Source organism: Ochotona curzoniae, unplaced genomic scaffold (genome assembly GCF_017591425.1).
Source record: "Ochotona curzoniae isolate NIBS_2020 unplaced genomic scaffold, NIBS_Ocur_1.0 patch137, whole genome shotgun sequence".
Taxonomy (NCBI): domain Eukaryota; kingdom Metazoa; phylum Chordata; class Mammalia; order Lagomorpha; family Ochotonidae; genus Ochotona; species Ochotona curzoniae.
The window spans coordinates 364,305-387,566 of NW_024466681.1; the positions used below are offsets into that span (position 1 = coordinate 364,305).

The 23,262-nt window shown below is 41.5% G+C and overlaps 1 protein-coding gene and 1 pseudogene across 3 annotated transcripts in view; both read right to left on the reverse strand.

Annotated features, from left to right (window-relative positions):
* Positions 1 to 23,262, reverse strand: part of LOC121166365 (POU domain, class 2, transcription factor 1) — a 141,995-nt gene that overhangs the window by 37,153 nt on the left and 81,580 nt on the right. For all 3 annotated transcript variants that reach the window (XM_040995514.1, XM_040995513.1, XM_040995512.1), the window contains exons 2-3: positions 20,963 to 21,028; positions 2,089 to 2,189 (exon numbers count right to left, since the gene is read on the reverse strand). In XM_040995514.1, coding sequence (XP_040851448.1) covers positions 2,089 to 2,189; positions 20,963 to 21,028 — 167 coding nt within the window. The remainder of the gene's footprint in view (positions 1 to 2,088; positions 2,190 to 20,962; positions 21,029 to 23,262) is intronic.
* Positions 18,166 to 18,272, reverse strand: LOC121166367 (annotated as a pseudogene).

The window sequence follows — 23,262 nt, forward strand, 5'->3', positions numbered from 1 at the left end:
GCAGTCCTTGGCTTTGGGTGCTATTGCAATGCTGGTCATCAGGGATCTAGGGGCTGTGAACTGGCACAGGAAGAGTTTAGAATCTGGACACAGAAGTTCAAGGATTCTTTTAATGCAGTTGGGCCACCACAGACTTCGGCCAAAGATGCTACTGTGTGTTGTGTGACTATGTGCCATTCCTCTTAGGTAACCAGAAAACCACTTGGAGGAAAGAAGTTTTTGGAAGTAAAAAGTTTTTAGAAGAAAATCAACATGAGAATATATATGTTTTTCTCAAATACATTTCTAAATTCACTTCAGATACAAGTCCATCTGGATATTTTATTTTAAAAAGTTACATGTAAAAGCTTCTCCATCTCAGTTATAGCCCTCCACTGCTTAGCATGTTCCAAGACTCTCAGTGGATAGATGAAATCATGGACAATAATGAGTTCAGTGTATACCATGGATTTTGCCACTCAAATATAACCTATGTTAGTTTATAAATTAGGAACATTAAGTGATTAAAACAATAATAAAACAGAACTTAATATAATAAAAGTTGCTTAAGGTTTATGAATTATTAATTTCTAGAACTTTCAATTTAATATTTTTGGTCTAGGTTGAACACACCTAACTATAATCATGGAAAGCAAAACCATAAATGAAAAAAAGATTGTATTACAATATAGACAAAGTCATGTTTCTGAGCAAAAATCTATCACTAGGCCTCATTATACGGCAAGTGCTGCCTATGTGGCACCCCTTTGAACTAACTCATGGACAAGTAAGTGTGCTTTTCAAGATTTACATATTCAATTTTTTGTTTTTTAAAGATTTATTTTCATTTATTGGAAAGTCAGATACACAGAGAGGAGGAGAGACAGAGAGGAAGATCTTCCGTTCAATGATTCACTCCCCTAGTGATTGCTACGGTCGGTACTGATCTGATCTGAAGCCAGGAGCCAGGAACTTCTTCTGGGTCTCCCACACAGGTGCAGGGTCCCAAGGTTTTGGGCCGTCCTCGACTGCCACAAGCAGGGAGCTGGAAGGGAAGTGTAGCTGCCAGAATTAGAACCGGTGCCCACATGGGATCCCGGCACGTTCAAGGCAAGGACTTTAGCCGTTAGGCCACACTGCCGGGCCCTACATGTTGAATTTTATAATTTTTTTTAAAGGTCTTCAAAAATAAAAAGCTATATTTATTTTTGTTAAAGAAGGATACACACAGAGAAAGATCTTCTGTCCACTGGCTTACCCTGCAAGTGGCTGTAACTGCTACAGCTGAGATTATCTGAAGCCAGGAGCCCGCAGCTTCTGCTGGGTCTCCCATGTGAGTGCAGGTGACCAAGGCTTTGAGCCACCTTCTGATGCTTTCCCCAGGCCACAAGCAGAGAGCTGGACGGGAAGTGGAGCATCTGGAACATGAACTGGTATCCATATAGGATACTGGTTTGTGCAAGGCAAGGATTTAGCCACTGAGCTATTGTGCTGGGCCCAGGAGCTTCTTTTATAGTTTAGGCAGTTGCAGACATATTTGACGGAAAGACTAAAGTTTTATGACATATTCACTTATAGTAACTTGAATCCACAGCCTCACTTAAGAGTCAGGAAGAAAACCATACGGCTTAAGGGTGAAAAAGTTGAGGTAGATCTGTTTGAATCCCATAATGGAGCTTGACATTCAGGCAACAAACTCTTAGTCGCTGCCCAAATCGAAAGTCTCAAACTGTTCTGAAGGAAGGTTATGAGTTTTGAGTTGACAGCCATCTGCAGCGGGTCATAGGCAATGGCGGCTACATCATTTTAGATGATTGCAGTAATTGACCACCTTCAGTTTGTTGCTCATGTGTATAAAAACTATTACACACATTCCATTTAAAAGGAATTCCTTTTTTTTTTTTTCTCTACAGAGTTGTGGGGTCAAGGACTCTTCAGTTAACAAATTATAGGGTGACACACTAACCACCTGAGGATGCAAGCAGTTGTGATGAACACCAGGCTTTAAGGAATTGTAGAAGTCTAGCATGCTGAAATAACTTCCTCAAGCCATAGCATTCAATGCCGCCATCCTTTGGCTCTCGCTTAAGGTTAAGCAGAACATTCTACCTGATGGAGATGTCCAAGGAAAGCCTGGGCCTGCGCTGTTGAGATTGCACTTCCCACAGGCACTGGCTGCTTCTCAAAGTCCAGGCCATTGGTTTGCGTGCCTAAAAAGCAAGCAAAGTAATTGGAACTGTTAAGACAAATCAAAGCAAATAAAATAAAATAATAAACTTTAAATCACCGGGCATTTATTTCAAATCAGCACTTTCCAAGTGCCTTCACAGAAGAGCAGCGATTTAAAAGACAGCGAAAACAGTAAACGGCTGTTCTAAGGGCAGGATAGCAGGGTGAGTGCATGAGCATATACAAGGCTAAAGAAATCTGTAAAAGTGTTTGCCACAGCTGAGGTTGGACAAGGCGCAACACTTAAGAAGACTCTGAGGCAGAGATTACTATCACTGTCGTAAAGAAAGTTGGTGACAGAGTTCCAAAGAGGTACTGGGGCTCTTGCATTGTCATCTTACAAGGCTTGGGCAAAAGAAATTTCCTGATGACTCTTCAATGAGCAAGGACAACTTATTACTAATTTAACCTCGTTAATAAATGACAACCTCATGTCAAACGCAACTCTTTACACAGTAAGAACAAGGAAAGCAAGACACTTGCACTGATTTCTTTAGTCCCAAAGCAGGGACTGCTGAACAAGCCTACATAATTGCTAATTTTTCGAAATGTCAAAAAAAAAAAAAAAACCACCTTTTTACTGTTATGCTTTTTAACCAATTATGCTGTGATCTGATGTTGAAACAGGCCTATATATATTTTTTTTTTTTGAAACAGGCTTAATTTAAGAAGAGATGTGCAATAATTTTCTAATAGATATAATACATTGGTTCCAAATTATCATATTGTTATTTTTTAAAATGCTATACATTATTTTACTGGATAAAATAATAAATAAAAATAAATCACAGAAAGAAACAAGAATTGCCTAGACACACGGACGGATTTCCCAATCCTCACATCTGTGTTTGCACTAGAGCGTGCGCACGCACACACACACACACACACCCCTACCACAGGCCTATCAGGAGAGTACATACCAGGAGCTTAAAGTTAGGGTTCTAAGAGTGGAAACTCTGCCATTACAGATCCCAAGTTTTGGAAAACATGTCATTAATAATTAGGTGTATCACATGACCCAGAAGGGCTATTTCAGGTTTCCTTGAGATAATTATAAAAGTATGTATGTAAATAAAAAGCTACAGACTGCATAAACACCCATGGTTAATGAAATTAAACTATACATGCCCATACCAAGTAATTAGAAAGCAACACGAAAGAACACTAGAAGTAATGAGAGCTGAACAAATCACACAAAGAAGTTTCACTATTTAAGCTTGCACACTTTATCATTAGTTTGCGGTCTCTGTCTTAACGTAGGAAAATTTTATCCCTCTTTGAAGACTGTAAGATTGCATATCATTAGATTAATTGCTAATCATTTCTTAATAAAACAGGGAGAACATGTGTAACATTACAGAAATATGTTCAAGTTATATTAAAAAATCAACAAGGCCAAAAGATGAGGCTTTGAAAATCAGACAAGCAGTTGGCTGCTAACACAGCACCAAAACAAAGTCTTTCAGAACAAAACAGTTTATTCTCCTGAAATTCATGAAAATTCTTTACAACAGTTCCACTTTCAAGTTCCCATAAGTGATAACAAGCTCCATGCAAGTCACAAAGCATTAAATCATACTAAATGGACTGATTTCTGCTTTGCCTGGCACAGTAGTCTACTAGCAATATTGTTTAAATGGCCCCTGCAATGTGCCCCAGTCAGCTCTGGCGTAAGCCATGGGAGGTAGTGCGGGGGATGGGGGAGCTCCATGATGCCTGGGGAAGGGGATCTGTGGGGCAAATCAGAACAGGGGCCACTGAGGGCTAGTTCGATATGTACGGAATAACTTCTAGGTGTTTCCACGTTCCAGGTCATTGTAACTGCAGGTAATCCAAGGAGCTGAGATGGAGGTGAATAAGCAAAGGGAATCTGGAAGGCCTACATGGATCAAATCAAGGCTCTGAGGAATGACAGCTGATACTGGGGGTGGGCAAGCCAGGCTAGCTGTAGCACCCATTGGCACTGAAAACTGTGTTTGGAGTTGAGTCTGGTAGAGGTTCCTTGTGGTTGCCCAAACTAGGCTGGGCTTGGCTGCAGCACCTGTCGGTGCATAGGGTGGGTCCAGTAGGGGATCTTTGAGGATGCCCCTGCTGAACTGTGGCAGCTACCAGTACACTCAACAGATGGTGGGGGCAGGCCAGGCCAGGCAAGTCTACAGTACCCATGGACACAAGCAAGAGCCTGAGTTAGGGTGGACCAGGCAGGGTCACATAATTTGTTGGCACGTGTGAGAACTGGGGTTAGGGCAAGCCTAGGAGGAGCCTGTTAGAATGCATAAGTCAGAGCCAGGCTAGGGGTAGGCATGGTAGAGGTTACTTGGGGCAGCCTGGACAAGACTACAGCAGTTGGAAGCAGGTCAGCCTGGGAAAAACTGCAAACAAAAGTTGGGGCTGGGGGCAGGCCAGGTAGGGGTTCTTCGCCCTCCCACAAGTCCCTGATTAGGCCATAGCACCTGATGGTTTGCATGAGAACTAAAGCTGGGTATGGAACTGACCAGGCAGCTGCACCCACTGGCATATGCATTGGATGGTACAAAAAGGAGACTGAACTTGACACGGACCAACTGGTGCACAGCAAAGCCAGGTCTGAGGGACCTCCCCACTGCCCAAGGTGAGGTTTCTTAGGGGGCTCCCCAATGCACTGATGTGTTTGATCCCTGACCTCAGGAAAAATCAGAGACATGTAGCCTGAACTTGGAGCTACCTCGATTTCTGACTCCCATGTAAGAACAGAGAGCATGCCAAGGTGCACATGAAAGACAAACAGCTAGCTCAGCTAAGTCAACAGAGGACTTTGAGTATCTCATTAGAAGATGGAAAGCAAGACATACAGAACAATACTGCAGGCTAGGCTCTACCACAAGTGCTTAGGTCTGTGGCACACTGTGGTAGACATGATCAGTCAAAGACCTCAGAAGGAAATTCTAACCTCTGGTGCAAAGTCAACAGCTCAGAATAATTAAGAACCACTCAAGTAGTATTATCAGAATACCCTTCCCCACATCAGTATCTCCAAGATGACATCTCTGAGCACTGATGTAATTTGACAACAAGGAGCAGCACACTCCCCAACCCCGCCCAACACAGGAACACAAGAGAAAAAATACTGAAGTGTATGTTTCATTCACCTTCCCCTCATTCTGATCCTCTTCACCTAATTGGAGGCCTACATGGATCCACGATCCCCTCACTCATGTAATCAATATTAAACTAACAAACAAAACATTTGGATGGAGAAAAAAAAAATCTTTTAAAAATGCCCTAGCTATACTTTTTAGAGACATGGGAAGAAGGCAAAGTATTCACATTTTAAATTAAAAAATTCATCTCAAGATGTTTTGACATCTCAAAGAAACTCTTCTGGGTAGAGGAGACACTGCCTCTCCCAGGGGCTGTTGTTTCTTAGCAAAGGCCTCAACCAAAAGCATGTCTGTGACATGAAAAGCAATCCAAAGGCAGGTTTCTTTCATCAAGCTCTTGATTCAACAGTCCTCTGCTTTAACCATCCCAGCCAGAGGCCATCACTCCAGTCAAGAGCACACTGAAGCTATTCTGATCATTGTTTAGCATTGCTTTGCCTTTCTGCAGGAAACCTCAGTAAGGGTGGCAGCCTCAACCTCTCCCTCCCTCCCTACTACCTCCTAACTTCCACACTGCCTTTTCCAGGTGGCCCTGCAAGGCTTGCCAGGCCTCTTGTTTCCGGATCTGTTCCTGAGCCTCCTCTGTCCCCTCACCTGACTGACCATTTCATAAAAGAATATGGATCAGTATCCAGAGGCTGTAGGGTAAAGAGAACACACCAAGACATAATTCAGGAAAAATTAGAACAGAGATTTTATGATGTAAATGCAAGGAAGCTTTCAAAATAAAGTTAATGAGTCCAATAGGAGAAGAGGGTATAAGGAAGCCAACAGTACACAACAGCCATTCTTGGAAAGCAAAAATACTGAAGCTGAGCAGAGTAAAGGAGAGGGAAAACAGAGGCACATATCTCAGCTGGAAGTGGAGATCCTGAGCCGGAATCAAAGTGCCTGGAATAACAGGCGCTGAAATGAAAGTACACTGGGGAGGGTGGCTTAACCAAGAAGACTAACACAGGATAAATAAGTGAGGAATCCTGTAAAACATCTAAGAAACATGATCTAAAAAGACATTCGGAAATGTCCCAGGCCACAGATAAAGATACAATAATTTTGTGAATGAGTAGTACTACTGTTGACTGACTCTCAAAGCTCCAAGACATTGTAAGTGAACTGCTCAAGATGGCACAGCTAGTTCATGAACGAGTTAAGCTGCAGGAACCGGATGCCCTTGATTCTGTGTAATTACTTATGGAAAAGTGATAGTTATACCAGGAAAGCCAAAATGTTGATCAATGAATGACGGGTACAGACAAGCAGGTTAAAGACAAGGTGTCGCCTACATTAGGAGACTTACATAAAGAGCCAGTAAAGCAATAGTTTGAAAACAAAGACTAGTGTTTCAGGAGCCAGGGAAGTGAGCTGGATAGTTTAATTCAGGAAAACCACAGACTAGATGATTGGAACATTGATAAAGAAATCAAATCAAAATCAAGTGCTGTAGTAGTAGCAAGATTATTAATGGAAAAAAAGTAACAGAAACACCAACTCAGTTCTTTTAAAGGAATCATTTAACTTACAAATGTCTGGTAAGAGGAATATGAACAAAACAAAGCAGAAAGCAAACAACTAAAGAACTTAAAGCATAAACTTAATCAGTATATATTTTTAATAAAAATTCTAGGAATAGGAATCTGCTGGATTAAAAAATAAGCATTAAAAAATAAACATCAGAATCTACCTAAAAATTATCTTTATATAACCCAAATTTTAAAAATTCTCAATTTTATGGCAGGACTTAAAACAATGACATAGGGCAGGGTTTGTGTTGTGGTGCAGTTGACATTCAGCTGCTGTACCAATGAAGAGTAAGCTCTAATCCCACTGCCCTGCTTCCCTTGCAGCTGCCTGCTAACACACACAGAAGGAGATGGCCCAAGCACCTGGTGCACTGCCACTCATGTCAGATAACCAGATGGAGCTTTTAGCTCTTGCATCAGCTTGGCCCAGCACTGGCTAGAGGGAGCAACTAGGAAGTGAATCATTGGATGGAAGACATCTCACATTCTGTTTAAGTAGGAAAAGGAGAAATACACAGAAATCCTTCCAGTGAAATAACGGGGGGGGGGGGGGGGGGGGGGGGAATGAGCAGACTGAGATTCCAAGTCCCAACTGTCCCCTAACACTCTATTATTCACAAATAATAGTAACTAGCATCTCCTGTTGAAGGACCAGCTCTCTTCCCAGCTGCTCTACTTTGGATGTATCTCCCCTGCTGCCCCCGCCACCCCACATGGGTGACCCACATAGATTTGCCAGCTCCTGGCTTCAGCCTGGCCCAGTTCCAGCCAATATGGCCATCTGAGGGGAATACAAACAAACAAACTGGAGTCAGGTCAAGTTTAAAAAGAGACAAAAGATAATGCAGGATCAGAATTTGGGGTCTCTGGTGCCTACCTCAAGTTTGTTAGCTCAGCTGTATTTCCTGTAAACAAAAGCAAAATTCTAGGATCATAGTAAAATTTGTGGCTCATGAGAAACACTGCTAAATTTAGTAAGGCCAATTTTGGCCAGAGACAGAAAATTTCCTAATAGGACACACATCAAAATATTAATATTTTTAAATTTTAAACTGTATTACAATCAGCTGACTGGTAAGAATTTAGTTAGTGAACCATCACACCAGGCCTGGTCTGTCCTTTAGGCCTGGTCCTTTCTTTGCCCAAAGACAGGTACACTTCCAGGCAGAATACAAACAGAAGTCCACCTCTTCTTTTTTATGATTTATTTATTTTTTATTTATTTTATTGTGGATTTTTAAATTATAATTATCATTTTATGATACAGTTCCACAGGCCTTGGGATTTCCCTTATTCCCTTCACAAGATCTCTCCCCTGACACTGAGTTCCCCTTTATTAATACTATAGTTCTTCATACACAGTCACATGTCCACTGTGTGCATGGACAATGGCAGAGAGCTCAGCATCCTATTGTCAAGATATAGTAAACAGCTTCATTGGGAGTCCATCTTTGATCTAGAAGTAGAGATGCATACTACACTGTATCCTCACATCTGGATATGATAGCATCTATTACACAGTTACTATACATCCCCTTAAATGAAAAGCCACAATACAAAATCAACAACAGGAAGAAAAACAGAAATTTACAATGTCATGAAGTTAAATAACATGCTACTGGATATAATATCTTCCATAACAGTTACTGTACATTCCTTTAAATGAAAAGCCACACATACACAAAAATCAACAAGAAGAAAAGAAATAACGCCATGAAGTTAACTAACATGCTACTAAATGACTAATGTATCACTGAAGAAATGAAAAGGAAAATTAAGAACCTTCTTGAAGAAAATGATGCTTCTGTATGATCTATGAGTAATTGAAGAATTTAATGAGAAAGCGTTTTGAAGAAATGAACGAAATAAAAAAAAAGCTATAGTTTCTGCTGATCTTTGTTGGTGAGATATGTCTTCTGTACACAACAAATAGATGGGTTTATGTTTTAATACCATCTACTACTGTATGATGTTTGGTTGATTAGTTTAAGCCATTTACATTCAGGGTTAATATGAATGGGTGGTAGTTTGGTCTTGTCATTTTAGCAATGGGTTATTCATTGATTTAGTCTTCTGTTGTTTTACTGAGATGTTCTTCACATTTGCCTTTGGTTTTGGTGGGTGTTACTCCTTTTCTCTATAAGAGAACATCTTTAAGGGCAGGTTTGGAAGAGGCCTTTTCTTTTAACATTTCTTTACTGTGGAAGAATTTCATTTTATTTTCAAAGACAAAGAAAAGTTTTGCTGGATACATTATTCTGGGCCGATAATTTTTTGCTTTTAGAATCTAAAATATGTCTCTCCATTCTTTTCTGGCCTGTAGAGTTTCCTGTGAGAGGTCTCCTGTGAATTTAATTGGCATTCCTTTATATGTCAGTTGATTTTTTTTTCACTTGCACATTTAAGGATCTTTTTCTTATGTTCAATTGAAGAGAGTTTGATGATCATGTGTCGTGGTGAAGATCACATCTGATCAACCCTGTTGGGAGTTCTGTGCCCCTCCTGGATGTTGTTTTCCAATTCTTTCTCTAGATTAGGGAAGTTTTCATTTATTATTTCATTAAATACATCTTTAAACCCAGCTTCTCTTTCTGCACCTTCTGGGACTCCCATCCATAACTCTTACATTTGGCCTTCTAATTGTGTCTTTCAACACCTGAATATTTTTTTTTAAGCGTGATCCAGTTCTGCTGCCAGCTTTTTCTTTGTTTTCCCCTGGTGACAGGAAATATCTTCCAATTCTGAGATTCTTTCTTTTGTTTCATTCATTCTATTTTGGAGACTCTCTATGTACTTTTAATTTGCTCCACTGCATTCTTCATTTCTGATATATCAGCTTTCATTTGATTCATTTCCAATGTGACATATTCCTTAAATTCCTTGAACTCCTGCTTTACATGCTTCTTGTTGTTGATAAGAAGCTTTATAACAAGTATTTTGAATTCTGTATCCCCCATTTTCTCGATGTCTTCCTCAGTTAACTCTGAGGTTGGCAAAAGCTTTTGCTCCTTTGCAGGGGAGTCTTTAGTAATATTCATTGTGCCTCTGTCTCTTTTGCTCTTGGTCATTGTACTTCTGGTTAGCAGAGTCTTCTCCTTGGGGCAGATTTCTAAGCTCTGTCACTCACAGGTCTACAGTTCGATTTTACTTATTGCATTTGGTACACGGCTCTTTGCAGTCAACTGTGCCACTCCCTCCAGCAAGTCTCAGGTCTGAGTTTTTCTGTTAGAATTCCACCTTGGTGTCCGTAGCCCCAGCTCCTGGCTCACCACTCTCCTGCTTTCTTAGTTTCTTTAATGTATCACCTATTCCCCAGCTGTATTCAACTGCCTATGTTGTCTTTTAAGTAGGCAACTGTTAACACTGCTGGAAGAAAAGCAGCCAATAGCTAGCAGGTACTCTGAGCCTAGTTAATGCCAAATTAGTGCTAAATATCAGCAGGCCAGCATAGTGGTCCATTTTTTTTTTTTTAATATGTGGGGAAGGTGAGCAATGCTGGGACAAGACACACTGCCCCATTCAAAGGCACATCACGCACTGCCATGTAGGGAAGGGCTGCAGATTACCCAGGGAAGGGAGTCTGAAGACTTGCTGGAGTGGGGCGGCTAAGAGCACATCTGACAAGGCAGGAGTGACTTCTGGGTGCTTTCATGGTCCAGACCACTGCACTCATGGGTAGGTGAAAAAGCTGAGATGGAATGGTTTAGAGGAAGGAACCAGAGGGCATAGCTTGGTCAGGCCAAGGCACCTGCCAACATGGGAGACGGGGGTTGAGCTAAGTAGCATTGCTTGCTGAACGCTGATGCACACAAAAGCTGGGGTTGGAGGCCATATCTTGCTGGGATAGGCTTCAGTACCCACCTATGAGTGTCAGAGAAGGGAGTAGGCCACCTCAGGCTGGGCCACAGCATCCAGAATGCCAAGAGAACCAGATCTGGGGCAGATTTTGTACGAGACTTGTGGGCTTGCCTCTGTGGGACTGCAGCACCTGCTGGTTTGCGTGAGAGCCGAGGATAGTGACAGGTTGAGCCAGGCTGGACCACAGAACTCACCTGAAAGGAACTCACCAACACTTGCAAAAATCAGGGATGGGAGGAGGCTAGGCTTGACCAGGCTGCAGAACCCCCAGCATATGCCAAGGCCAGGACTGAGTGCAGATCATGCCAAAGAGGGCTGTGGCACCTACCAGAATATGTGAGATGTGGACCTGGTAAGGAAACTTTTGAGAACTCCCATACTAGGCCACAATAGTCCCTGGTATTAGCCATAGCCAAAATGTGTGTGGGACAGGCCAGGCTAGACTGATGCACCCGAAAGGTCACATAAAAGCCAGGTCTGGGAGTGGGCCAGTCTGGACTAGGCTGTAGCACCCAACAGCAAGAGCTGGAATGAGTGTGGGGGCCAGTTGGACTACACTGCAGTACCCCCTGGTGAGTCTCAGGAATGGGGGCTGTTCATGTCAGGCTGGGCTATAGCACCTGCCAGCACATATGAGATCCAAGGCTGGGAGTAGACCTAGTAGGGAAACATCGGGAACTTCACTGTTATGCCGCAGCTCCCACTGGTGAGCGCGAACCAGGATGGAGCGCAAGCTGGACTAGGTTGAACCAGGCAGAGCCAAGCTGCAGCACCTGCTGGTGAATGCCAAGACTGGAGGTGAGCCATCTCATACTGGGCCACAGTACCTGCTGGTGTGTGCATGATCCAGGGCTGGGAGTGGGTCTCTTAAGTTCCCCTACCAGGCCCCTGCTTTCACTGGTAAGCATAAGATCTAGGACTGGGGGCAAGTAGGCTGGTCTGACAGGCCTGCAGGACCTGTCAAACAGCAGTGTGGAATGGGGCTAGAGGTGATCCTGGATGGACTAGGTTGCTGCACACACTGGCTCAAGGCAGAGTCACAGCATCTGCCAGCAAGTCCCGGGAGTCATTTCACGTTGGATCACAGTACCCTTTCGCAGGCACAAAATTCATGGTTAGGAGAAGGTCTGGTAGGGGAATTATGGGCACTGTCTTGCTAGGCTGCAGTTATCACTGGTGAGCATGAGAGCCAGGATAAGGGTAGGTAGGCCAGTCAAGGTGGCAGCACTCATTGGCATACATGGGGACTGGCACTGGGGACAGGACAGATGGAACTAAGCTGTAGGACCCATGGCTGTGCATGATAGCCAGATGGGATGCAGGACAGACTGGGCTAGGCCACAGTACATGCTGGCACATGCAAAAACCAGGCTGGAAGCAGGCCTGATGAGGGGTAACTGGGGGTTATACCAACTAGGCTGTGGCACCCACTGGTATGAGCATGCTGGTTGTAGCACCCATCAGTTGCCATGAGATGGGGCTGGGGGCAGAGGTTATTGCGGGCTAAGGAGTTGATTAGCACTCGTTAAGCTGAGCAGTAACAGGAAATGGGCTTGCGGCTAAAAGCACCTGGTCTAATCGGACTCATTGGCATCCTATTGTTTGGTTAAAGGGCTTGGGGGAAAGAGTATAAAAGGAGTAATAAAGGGAGGCTTCAGGGAGACTTCCACCATCACTGGTCTCCTGTCAGTGCTTCATCCCCAGACCCTCTCCGTGTCCATGTTACTGGCTCTGCTGGCTGGAGCAAGAGCTGACAAGGCAGCTGTATCCACTGGATATGCATTGGCTGATACAAGTGATAGATCACATCTCTGACTACTTGGAACACATGAGTCAAGTCTGAGATGACCCCAGATGAGGTTTTTGCGAGGCCTGCCGAACTAGAAGGCTGGACTTACACTCCAACTATAGGTAAAGTCACAGTATAACATATACCACATATTCCAATCTTGGAGTACATGTGTTGCAACTGTGCTTCCTCAATTGCTGATGCCTATGCAATGGATAGCATGCCCAGCTGTTCATGGAGGACACGACAATCAGCTCATCTAGGCCAGCAGAGAACATCAAATGGCTCATCAGAGGATGGAAAGCAGAACAGGTTGGACAACTCTCCTGACCAAGCTTTGCAGCAAGTATCTGGGATGTACTATGCTGGTCTTCGCCAGCCAGTAGACTTTGGAAAGATTTTTCTTAATACTTGTTCAACGCAGCTGACAACATCTCAGAACTATCAAAACCACTCAAGTAACACCTTCCAAACACCTTTCCCCACATTGGTGTCTGTAAGGTGTCGTCCAATGACTATCCTCTCTCCTCAGGTGCCAACATGGTTTGACACTAAGGAGCAGCCCCCATCCTTTTCTCCTGCAGACACAGGAGAAAAAAGAAAACTGACACAATTGTCCCACTCACCTTCCTCCCTGCATTGACCCTCCCCACCCTAATTGGAGGCCCACATGAGCATGCATCCCTCTCAACTACGTAAACAATATTAAAAAATAAAATGAAAAAAGAATCACCTGTACATGATTACATCAGTTTCCATAGCTGATTAACGTCTACTGAACTGCTAAGTCTGTGTGGATGAAAGATTTCATTAATATAATACACTTTTATTAGCTTAACTATTATAATGAATGACTTAAAACCAAATAGCTACCAAGAGCATCCTTGGCAAATAATGTAGCCAGGAACACCAGGGATGAGTCCTTGTTGTAACAACCAGCTGCATCTCTCTCTGGCCTCCCAGCTGCACAGATAACCTTTCAGTTGTGAGAGCAAATTAAATGGGGCAGCTCTCATCTCTTCAGAACCACCATGAAGCCCCTGGACACTGAAGTACAACTCCTTTCAGATTCCTAGTTGCATTTGGACTCTTTGCTACCAAATCTTTTTACCATGTTTGTCTTGGCACCTTCTTCTATTTCAGGCCACTCTTTCTACCAGTGCTAGAAGCCAAGCACTTCCTTTCCCCTCAGGAACTTCCACTGCAGAACCATCTATTCTTTCCTTCTCACTCCCCTCCAGTGACTGGCTTGTTACAGGGAGACTGTCAGTGTTCCACTCTGAGGGCCATTCTGCCTTCTTTCTGATCTTCTCTGCTGCCTCTTCCTCCTCCTCCTACTCCTGTTTCTCAGTGTTGTCATGATCATAACCACACTACTTGGCTGACACTGAGTAATTCTCCGAGTCATACATCTACTTGCTCTTCATATACATCATGAGAAACACTGGTATTATTTATTTCTATCTTACAACTTAGAAAAATATGTCACAGAAAGAAATAATCTGCCCATAGTTACACAACCAGGAAGCTAAAGAACCAAATTGAGGTGGTTTGGTTTCAAGGTCTGAGTACTTTCATCACTATGTTTTATAAGGTTCCCGGTAACAACTGCTTATCACCATGGGCCACATTATCAGCTGCTTACAGGACACTGAGTGCAAACTCGAGGAACCTGGCTTGCAGTCTATTTACCTATGATGCCTGCAGCTGTTCTTTCTTAAACTACAGAAGTGTTGTCAAACAGATCTGTGATGAAAGATACGCCCTGTGTATGTAATATCCGATACTAACCCGCACAAGCCCACACAATGACTACATTAGAAATGTGGTTAGCACAAGTGAGGAACTGAATTTTAAATGTGAATTAATTTAAGCAGTCATATGCAGCTAGTGGCTATCCTACTGAGTGGGCAGCTTTTCCTCTGCAGCCCTTTTAATGTCACAGAAGACCTCTGTGCCTGGTTCTCTTCTTGGCTTGTTCTAAACTCTTCCTAGCACCATCTCCCACTTGAAGGACTTCCACACCTTTGCAAGCAACCCAGACTGAGGGCAGAATGGCCCTCAGAGTGGAGCACTGGCAGTCTCTGTGTAATGAGACTAAAAGGTACAACAAATATATTTTCAGAACTGAAACATATCACTTCATCTCATCTTCCCCCTTCTTTTGCAGTCCAACTCACAGAACAGAACCATATCTGTTCCAGTTCAAAGATAAATACACTGTTCAACTTTGATTATGCCTTTTCCTTTCTTCCTTTTTCCCTCCCTCTCAATCTCCTCCCCTCACCCCCAATGGCTCATTAAATCTGTTCCCTAGTTTCTACTGCCACTGCTCTAGGCAAGGATGTTATAGAATGGATTTAATTGGAAGAGCAACAGAGTCTAGCTTTTTGCTTCAAGCAACAAGTATAACATAGCTGGAAGATTCTTTTATATAGAGAATTCTTTTATATCTGTTGGGGAAAGAATTATTTAAAAAGTGACATGATATAAAACCAAACTTCTCTCTAATGGAAAAAACGATAGACAATCTCTTACAATCTGGGCCTAAAATAACATTTCAAAAACAGATCCTCTCATTAACGTCTCAATTGCTATTAATAATGAATAAAACTCTGCTTGCAAAACTCTAGATTTGTTTTTGGGTTGTTCATTTAACAAAAGTGTAATCTTCATTCTCACAGGTCTGGTAATTATACTTCTTAACTTCTCCCCCTCCCACACTTCAAACTTAAAATTCCCTATTACTTAATATAGAGAGCCAGTTTCTACAACCAAAGCACTGTGCCTCTGTTGGGATGAATCAGGACTGGGAATGACGATCACTTGTCAGGACAGGTGAAAGAAATCTGCTCTTTGAATACATGCAGCAAGGCTTTCACTTTTGTCCAGTATTTAATTTTTTACAATTTTCCACTATTTAATTTTTTTTTAATTTAAATAAAAATTAAATAAAATTTTAAAAATTTACTAGCAAAGCTTATAAGGTCATACTACCTTACTTATTGTCATTTGTAATAAAGTTGATGAGATTTATTTTAGGGGGAAATGCTGTGGTAGGCAGAATAAGGTCCCTCAAAAGAATCTAAATCTTAATGCCTGGAAGCTCTGAGTATGCAGCCTTACGTGGCAAAAAGGATTTTTCAAATCTAATGGAGGGTCCCAAGAGTTCTTATAAGGTAAAGGAGCGAGTCAGGTGAAGGCAAGAAGATGTAATAACATGAGCTGTGGGTGGGGGTGAAAGCAAGGCGGGGGACAGGAGAAATGGGCACAGGAGGAGAGAGGGTGCAGAAGATAAAAGGTGAAGGGAGACAAGATACTACACATCTGGCTTCGAGGATGCAGAAAGCAAAATGCAAGCCAAAGCATGCAGGCATGTCTAGATGATGGAAAAATGAAAGAAATGCACACTTCATGAAGAGTCTCCAGAGGGACATAGACCTTTCAATATCTTGATTTTAGGAATTCCAACCCCCTAACTGTATTATAATAAATGTGTACTGTTTTTGTTTTACCTAGAGATTACACTCTTCAGTATTGATCTCAAATAATTGAAAACAAGGACTGAAAAACAAACAGTATGCAGCATAACATTGCAGTGTTACTCACAATGGCTAAAAGCAACCAGCAACAGATGAACACAGCAACACAACATGCTGCGTACATACACAATGGCATATACCAAGTTCTGACATGTGTCACAGCATGGACGAACCTCAAAACTACTGTGCTAGGTGGAATCCCTCAGACATACGGTGCAACTACTACATGATTCAATGCGTAGAGAATGTCTATAAAAGCTGAAGCTCTAGACAGACAGTGAATTAGAGGTTATCAAAGGCTGGAAGGAGGGAGAAGAGCAGACTTACTGTCTTTTTTCAAAATATCTTTGTCACATCCATTCCCAAGCAGCGATGTTATAAGGAACAAAATTACCGCCCCTTTTGTGTGAATGAGTTTTATTGTTGTAGTGAACAATGTTTTAGCAAAAGAACCCCATTTTTTCTTTTTCTTCATTCCTGGTTTTGGACAGCTTGGCCCATGGAAAAGTCTTACAGTCATGTTGACTTCCTTTTTGAAAAAAAAAATTATTTATTTTTCTTGTAAAGGCAGATTTATAGAGAGGAGACAAAAAGAGATTTTCTACCTGCTAGTTCATTCCCCAAGGGGCTGATCTGAAGCAGGGAGCCAGGACCTTCTCCCAGGTACCCCATGTGAGTGTAGGAGCCCAAGAACTTGAGCCATCCTCTACTGTCCTCCAGGTCATAGCAGGCAGCTGGAATGGAAGTGGAGCAGTGGGGACTTAAACTGTTGCCCATATGAGATGCTGACACTACAGGCGAAGGATCAGCTTGCTAGGTGACGATGCCGGCCCCTATTTTATTTTTTTAAATGCATTTTATTTTTGGAAAGGCAGAATTACACAGAAAGGGAGAGATACACAGAAAGAGATCTTTTGTTCACTGGTTCACTCTCCAAACGGCTGCAATGGCTGGCTCATGGATAGGTCAATGCTAGGAGTTTCATCTGGGTCTCCCATGTGGGTGCAGGAACTCAAGCACTTGGGTCACCTTCTGTTCTTCTAGAGATATTGGCAGAGAGCTGGGATGAAAGTGTAGCAGCCAGAACTCAAATGGGTGACTATATGCGATGCCGGCATTGCAGTTGGTAGCTTAACCATCTATATCATACCCCCGGCCCTACATTTATGTTCTTTAATCTGAGCTTGATTTTCAACAGGCTCATCAATCCTTTTTGTCTTTTTATTTCCACCAATTTCTTTAATGTCATTCATTCTACTTAAAACCCCTACCCATTTGTTCTGTCATCTCACACAAGGCATTGTGGGGCTCAGGATCCTTCAATTACAAATCAGTAAATTGCAGTAAATTTAGTTCCTCTATATGGAAAATGGGCAGCATCACAACTAATTATGATATCACATATACATATAAGAATAACCAAGTGGTTTCCATGTACACAAAGCTCCTGTCATTATTATTATTATTGTTGTCCACGTCTTTCTCTACATCACCTAAACTGCTCTAATGAGAAAAAATGTGAGTCTAATGCAAATTACTCCTTTATTTTACTTCTTTTTTTTACCTTAACTTTCTGTCATGGTTTAATCCATGCCCCCTAAAGAAAGAAATATAACTTTTTTTAGGTTAATTTTCAAATGTTGCCCTTTATTTTGTACTTTATTTTGTACAGATCCACTCTTGGATCTGTCAATTGCTTTTCTTCCCTGTTGGTTCCTTGCATCTAGCATGTAAACCTCTCAAATATCCTCACAGAAACACCCACTGAACATCACTATGGCACTTGTCTATCTGGCCTCCTGAATTGTTATCTGTGTATCTGTCCTTTCTGTCAGCACCACAGCCTCCTGTAGGGGCAAGGAAAGGGGTGGAAAGGAAAGTTAAATTAAGTATGCTTAGCTCTATTATGAAAATAAGGCTGTCAGCATTTCATATTAACACAGGGTAAGAAATTCCACAAGAGTATTAGAACATGTACTCTAGCCAGAAGGCATTTTAATCAGTTTTGTCAGTTGGTTTTAGGCCTGAAGATCCACAAAGTATGCCTAAATTCAGCTTTATCTTATCGTTTGTGGTAAGCAACCCCTCGATCTGTTTTTATTTCTCGGATGTGTTCACATCTCAGTTTCCTATTCCTTGAAAGAACAACACCTATTAGCAATAATTGTGCCTCGGATAAACCTCATTGGCTACGATACTGCCACTGCGCAAAGCTAAGAACAACATCTAATTAACCAAAAGATCTTAACTGAAATCACGTAAAACATACAGCATTTGGGGCTTGGCGGTGTGGCCTAGTGGCTAAAGTCCTTGCCTTGAATGTACCAGGATCCCATATGGGTGCCGGTTCTAACCCTGGCAGCTCCACTTCCCCTCTAGCTTCCTGCTTGTGGCCTGGGAAAGCAGTTGAGGGTGGCCCAAAGCCTTGGGACCCTGCACCCGTGTGGGAGACCCGGAAGAAAGTTCCTGGATCCTGGCTTCGGATCAGCATAGCATTGGCCGTTGTGCTCACTTGGGGAGTGAATCATGGGACGGAAGATCTTCCTCTCTGTCTCTCCTCCTCTCTGTATATCTGACTTTGTAATAAAAATAAATAAATCTTTAAAAAAAACATACAGCATTTATGATTTCAAAAACATGGCATACGACCTTAGTAAATGATTGTTGGAACTGCCCAATAAGTGGTGGCTATGGAAAGCAGCTCTACGGTGATGGTGTTAAACACTGCAGCTCCCAAAGCAGCCAACGCAGTGGCACATTCTCAGTGATTGCCCATCACTCTTCGAGTTTGTGTCCAACCCCCTAGTTAGAACAGCTCAACTCTTCCTTGAAGCTGTTTTTCAGGCATGGTGTCCATGCCTAGATGCCCTCTTTCTTCACAAAACGGAGTGTCTAGTATATGCAAGCAAGTCCCTCAGCTAAATCAGGCAGCGGATGCATCTGAACTGACATAGGTAAACGGTGCTGCAAAGGAAAGAATAATTGGGTTCAAGGGTAAGGAAATAACAGCAACGACACAAGGGATGGCAATTAAGACAGAACATAATGGTACCCTTCTCCTTCTCTAGGACTCTAACATAGCTGTTACATGGTTAGCCTAAGTTAGAGTAACATGAGGGATGCTAAATGCAACAAGGCTGAACATGGAAGTTTTATAGCTAGCTTCACAAAAAAGATGAAAATTGAATAGACTGAAAGATTAGCAAGCATCCCAAGGTATATAATGAAAGACAGGCATGCAGGGAACTACTGAATGTGTTCAATCTAACCATCTACTACAAATTAAGTTTTTGTTGAAAAGATTTATCTAAAAAGCAGAATGATGTGGCGAGGTAAGGGAGGATAGAGAGTTGAGGGGGAGACATTATCAAATTCTTGGTTCACTTTCCAATTGTTTGCAATAGCTGAGACTGGGACAAACCACAACCAGGAACCAGGAACCCCAATATTTGAGTATCACGTACTGCCTCCAAGGTGTATTAGTAAGAAACTAGACCCTATGCAGAGTAGCTGCAACTTGAACCAAGTACTTAAGAAAGCTTAGAAACAATTTTTGTACATTCCTGCCCAGATTCCCTTCCTTGGAGCCAGCGTTATGGAATAGTGGGTTAAGCTGTGGCCTACAATGCTGGTGTCCCATACAGTCACTGGTTTGAGTCTCAGTTGCTCAGTTGCTCTACTTCCATGCCGGTTCCCTGCAAATGTGGCTGGGAAAGCAGCAGAAGATGGCCTGAGTGCTTGGTTCTCTACATCCACAAGGAAGACTTGATCGAGGTTCTTTGGTCTGGCTATGGCATGGCCCAACCTTGGTCACTATGGCCACCTGGGGAGTGGATTACAGACAGATTTCTCTGTCTGTCCCTTTCTCTGTATTTTTGCCTTTCATATAAATAAATAAGCTTTAAAAAGTTGCTTTAAGTAAATAAAAGTTACTGTAAGTTAATTTAACAGAGAAACTAGGAAAGTCACTGTAGCATCTCTGACAGATCAGAAAAAAACAAACAGGGAATTTGAATGGGCTATAGAACAAACGGGGCCTCAGTTTTCTTAGGTAAAAATAATATTTCTCGATAAAAGGTGGAATCAAGTATAAATTTCTTTAAAAATTAACAAAGAAGTGCCCAGCAGCGTGCCCTAGCGGCTAAAATCCTAGCCTTGAATGCACCGGGATACCATGTGGGCGCCAGTTCTAATCCTGGAAGCCCCGCTTCCCATCCAGCTCCCTGCTTGTGGCCTGGGAAGCAGTCGAGGATGGCCCAAAGGCTTGGGATCCTGCACCCGCGTGGGAGAACTGGAAGAACTTCCTGGATCCTGGCTTCGGATCAGATCAGCATCGACCGTTGTGCTCACTTGGGAAGTGAATCATCAGATGGAAGATCTTCCTCTCTGTCTCTCTTCCTCCCTGTGTATCTGACTTAGCAATAAAAGTAAAAGAAATCTTTTTAAAAAAATTAACAAATAAAAGGATGTATAATAAATGCATGTTGATAATTATCTAGACACACTACTGTAACTCTAATGTATTTCAATTTGAGATGGAAAACTACTATAAACAGCTACAGTGTATTATTACTTCGCTTAACATCTCCCATTGTATAATTTAAATTTATTCTCAAAAATGGGAGGAACTTGCCTGGAGTTGCAGTCATAGTAATTCCCACCCAGAATGATCTTACTCAAAGGACTACTCCTGTAACGACTCCCTGGTTTCTGGGGTAAGGAAAAAAGGTGCATAACCCGCACGAGAAAGTGAGTCACACAGTCCAGTTCCTGCAAGGACTAAGATCAAATTGGGTAACTGAACACACAACTGGCCTGCATTTGCCAAATACACGTCCTATAAGCAAAAAGGATTCTTCTTTCAGTTCCATACATTCAACTAAAAAGCAGGGAACTGTTCCTTACCGGTGTTGCCATCTCCACTCTCCATAGATGGTTTACTGCTTTCTGATGGATTGTTCATTCTTGAGTCTGCAACAAATTAGAGATGAATAAGATTTTTTTTAAAATTGGGATTGAAGATGCAATTAAGATAAAAAGTAGCAGACAAGAGGGTTAACTAATGGTATAGTCATGTAGCTCAAGAGATACAGTTTTAAACATTAGATGCAGGCTGAAACATTAGAAATTGCAGTAAGTGATTATCAGGACTCCTTAGACCCCAAAGAAAATCAGAACTCCTGAGACCCTAAAGGTATCCAGAAACAAATGATCATTCTAAAGAAGCTTCAAATTCTTCTTAAAAAAATTAAAAACCAGCAGAACCCCAAGTTGAAACTATGTCCTACACATAAAAGGAGTAAGTTACAGCACAAAAAAAAAAAAAAAACACATTTAAGAAAAAGTCAAGGTGAGGAAAGTTCCTCAAACAGTACAAAAATATTACTTCCAAGAGAGGTATCTTTTTCTAAGAAAGATGCTCATCTATTATAGCCAAATAACCCACTGGTAATCTGAAGTAGTAACTCAACAGAGTAAAAGAAAATATATCTAAAAAAACACCTCTGTATTTTACTGTCTGAACCAACTAAACTAGATTCTGAGTGAGAAATTCATAGTTTAATATTAGACCAGCAGTTTAGGAACCCAAGAAGACACAACCATAATTTCAAAACTATAACACAGCCACGTTTACCTATCAATTATCATCTTGATATCATAAATGAATTTGCTAAATTGGTTTTATTTGTTTTAGGAATATCTGTTTAATCAATGTTTATTTCCTACCTGTTCAAAGGGGTCAATAGAAGACATATAAATAGGCATTTATTCTATGTCCACTACACACTCAGAATAGTATAATGAGGCAACTTAACTATCAAATGAGCTCTGCCTCCCCGCCAGTTAAGAACCATTTGACTACAGTTACTAGGACAGAACAATAATCTATGCTATATTGTATTTGATTTTTTTTAAACAAAGAGTGCATTTGCCTAAAAGCAACTAGGAAATCACAGCAATCATTACAGAGCCCAGTCATATGGTCTATAAGTACATTTTCTACCTGCAAAAAGTATTTTTTTAAAAGCCAGGTATCTTTTTTCCATAACTTCATTTCCAGTTAGAAGCTGTATAACAATTTTCTAAGTTTTGTAACTGATGATTGTCTCTCAGGCATGGTTTGTTCACATCTTTGTATTTCAGATGTCCAAGAGGGTGAAAATTTGTACATCTGTGGTCATAAATGGGGGCAGTTCTACAAGTTCCTCCTCTTGGTACTGTCCAGAAAATTTAAATATCATCTGAAAGCATGTTTGAAAGAAACAGGTGGACAACTTAGTGAGAATCAGCTTTCTAAATGACTTACTACAGTCATGAAAGTTCACAAAGAGCGCAAGAAATAGCAGAGAATATAGCATTAAGCACACATGCTGGCAGGGATTTCTTTAGCAGGTGTGAGGGCAAAGTGAAGGAAAAGAACACGTCAGTCCACCTTCATAAAATGGGTACAAAGTCTAATATACAAAGACTAGAGAAACATAAGGAAACACAAATCTAAACTTATTCTAATTTCTACATTTACAAGTTAAAAATTATGTCACAGCTACGTTATACTGTCTAAAAATTGTCAAGGGCTACAACCGCATCTAACAAATTATTCCACCCATAGGGAAAAAAATCCGATTAACCACACAATAATGAATGTTTAAATGACATTTACTGCTAACTGAAGTAGTAAATACAGTTTTAAGCTCTAAAATACCATGCTAAAAGCATTTCAAAAAGCCATTTTCTCTTTCTTAAGTTCTCAGATTTGATAAATAAAAAATGTAAGTAAAAAATAAATTTGTTATAGTTGAAGATTTTTTCTCTCCTTAAGCAATATATACATGAGTGTCTGTCATATAACTGAAGTACATAATGTAGTCCACAAGCTATTAAATTCTTGATACCAACTTGTTATTTGGGTCACTTTCCCTGTAAAAAGAAATTTTTACAGGGCAGGACAACTATTGCTGCTACCTTTGGTTTAGGCCATGCCTTCTCTAAGATTTCAGATCTCCTCGGAGGCATCCCACTACTTTGTCCCTGACAACTGTGAAGATGACCAAAGCAGCCTCAATTTTCAAGTGGGGAAAATGAGTACAGAAAAAAACAGTCATTTGCAAAGTTTCAGATGGAGTTCATAACATCTGACTTTCAGGTGACTAGTATAACCTAAAAAAGATTTCCTTAATTATATGCAGACAGACAAAACTCCACAT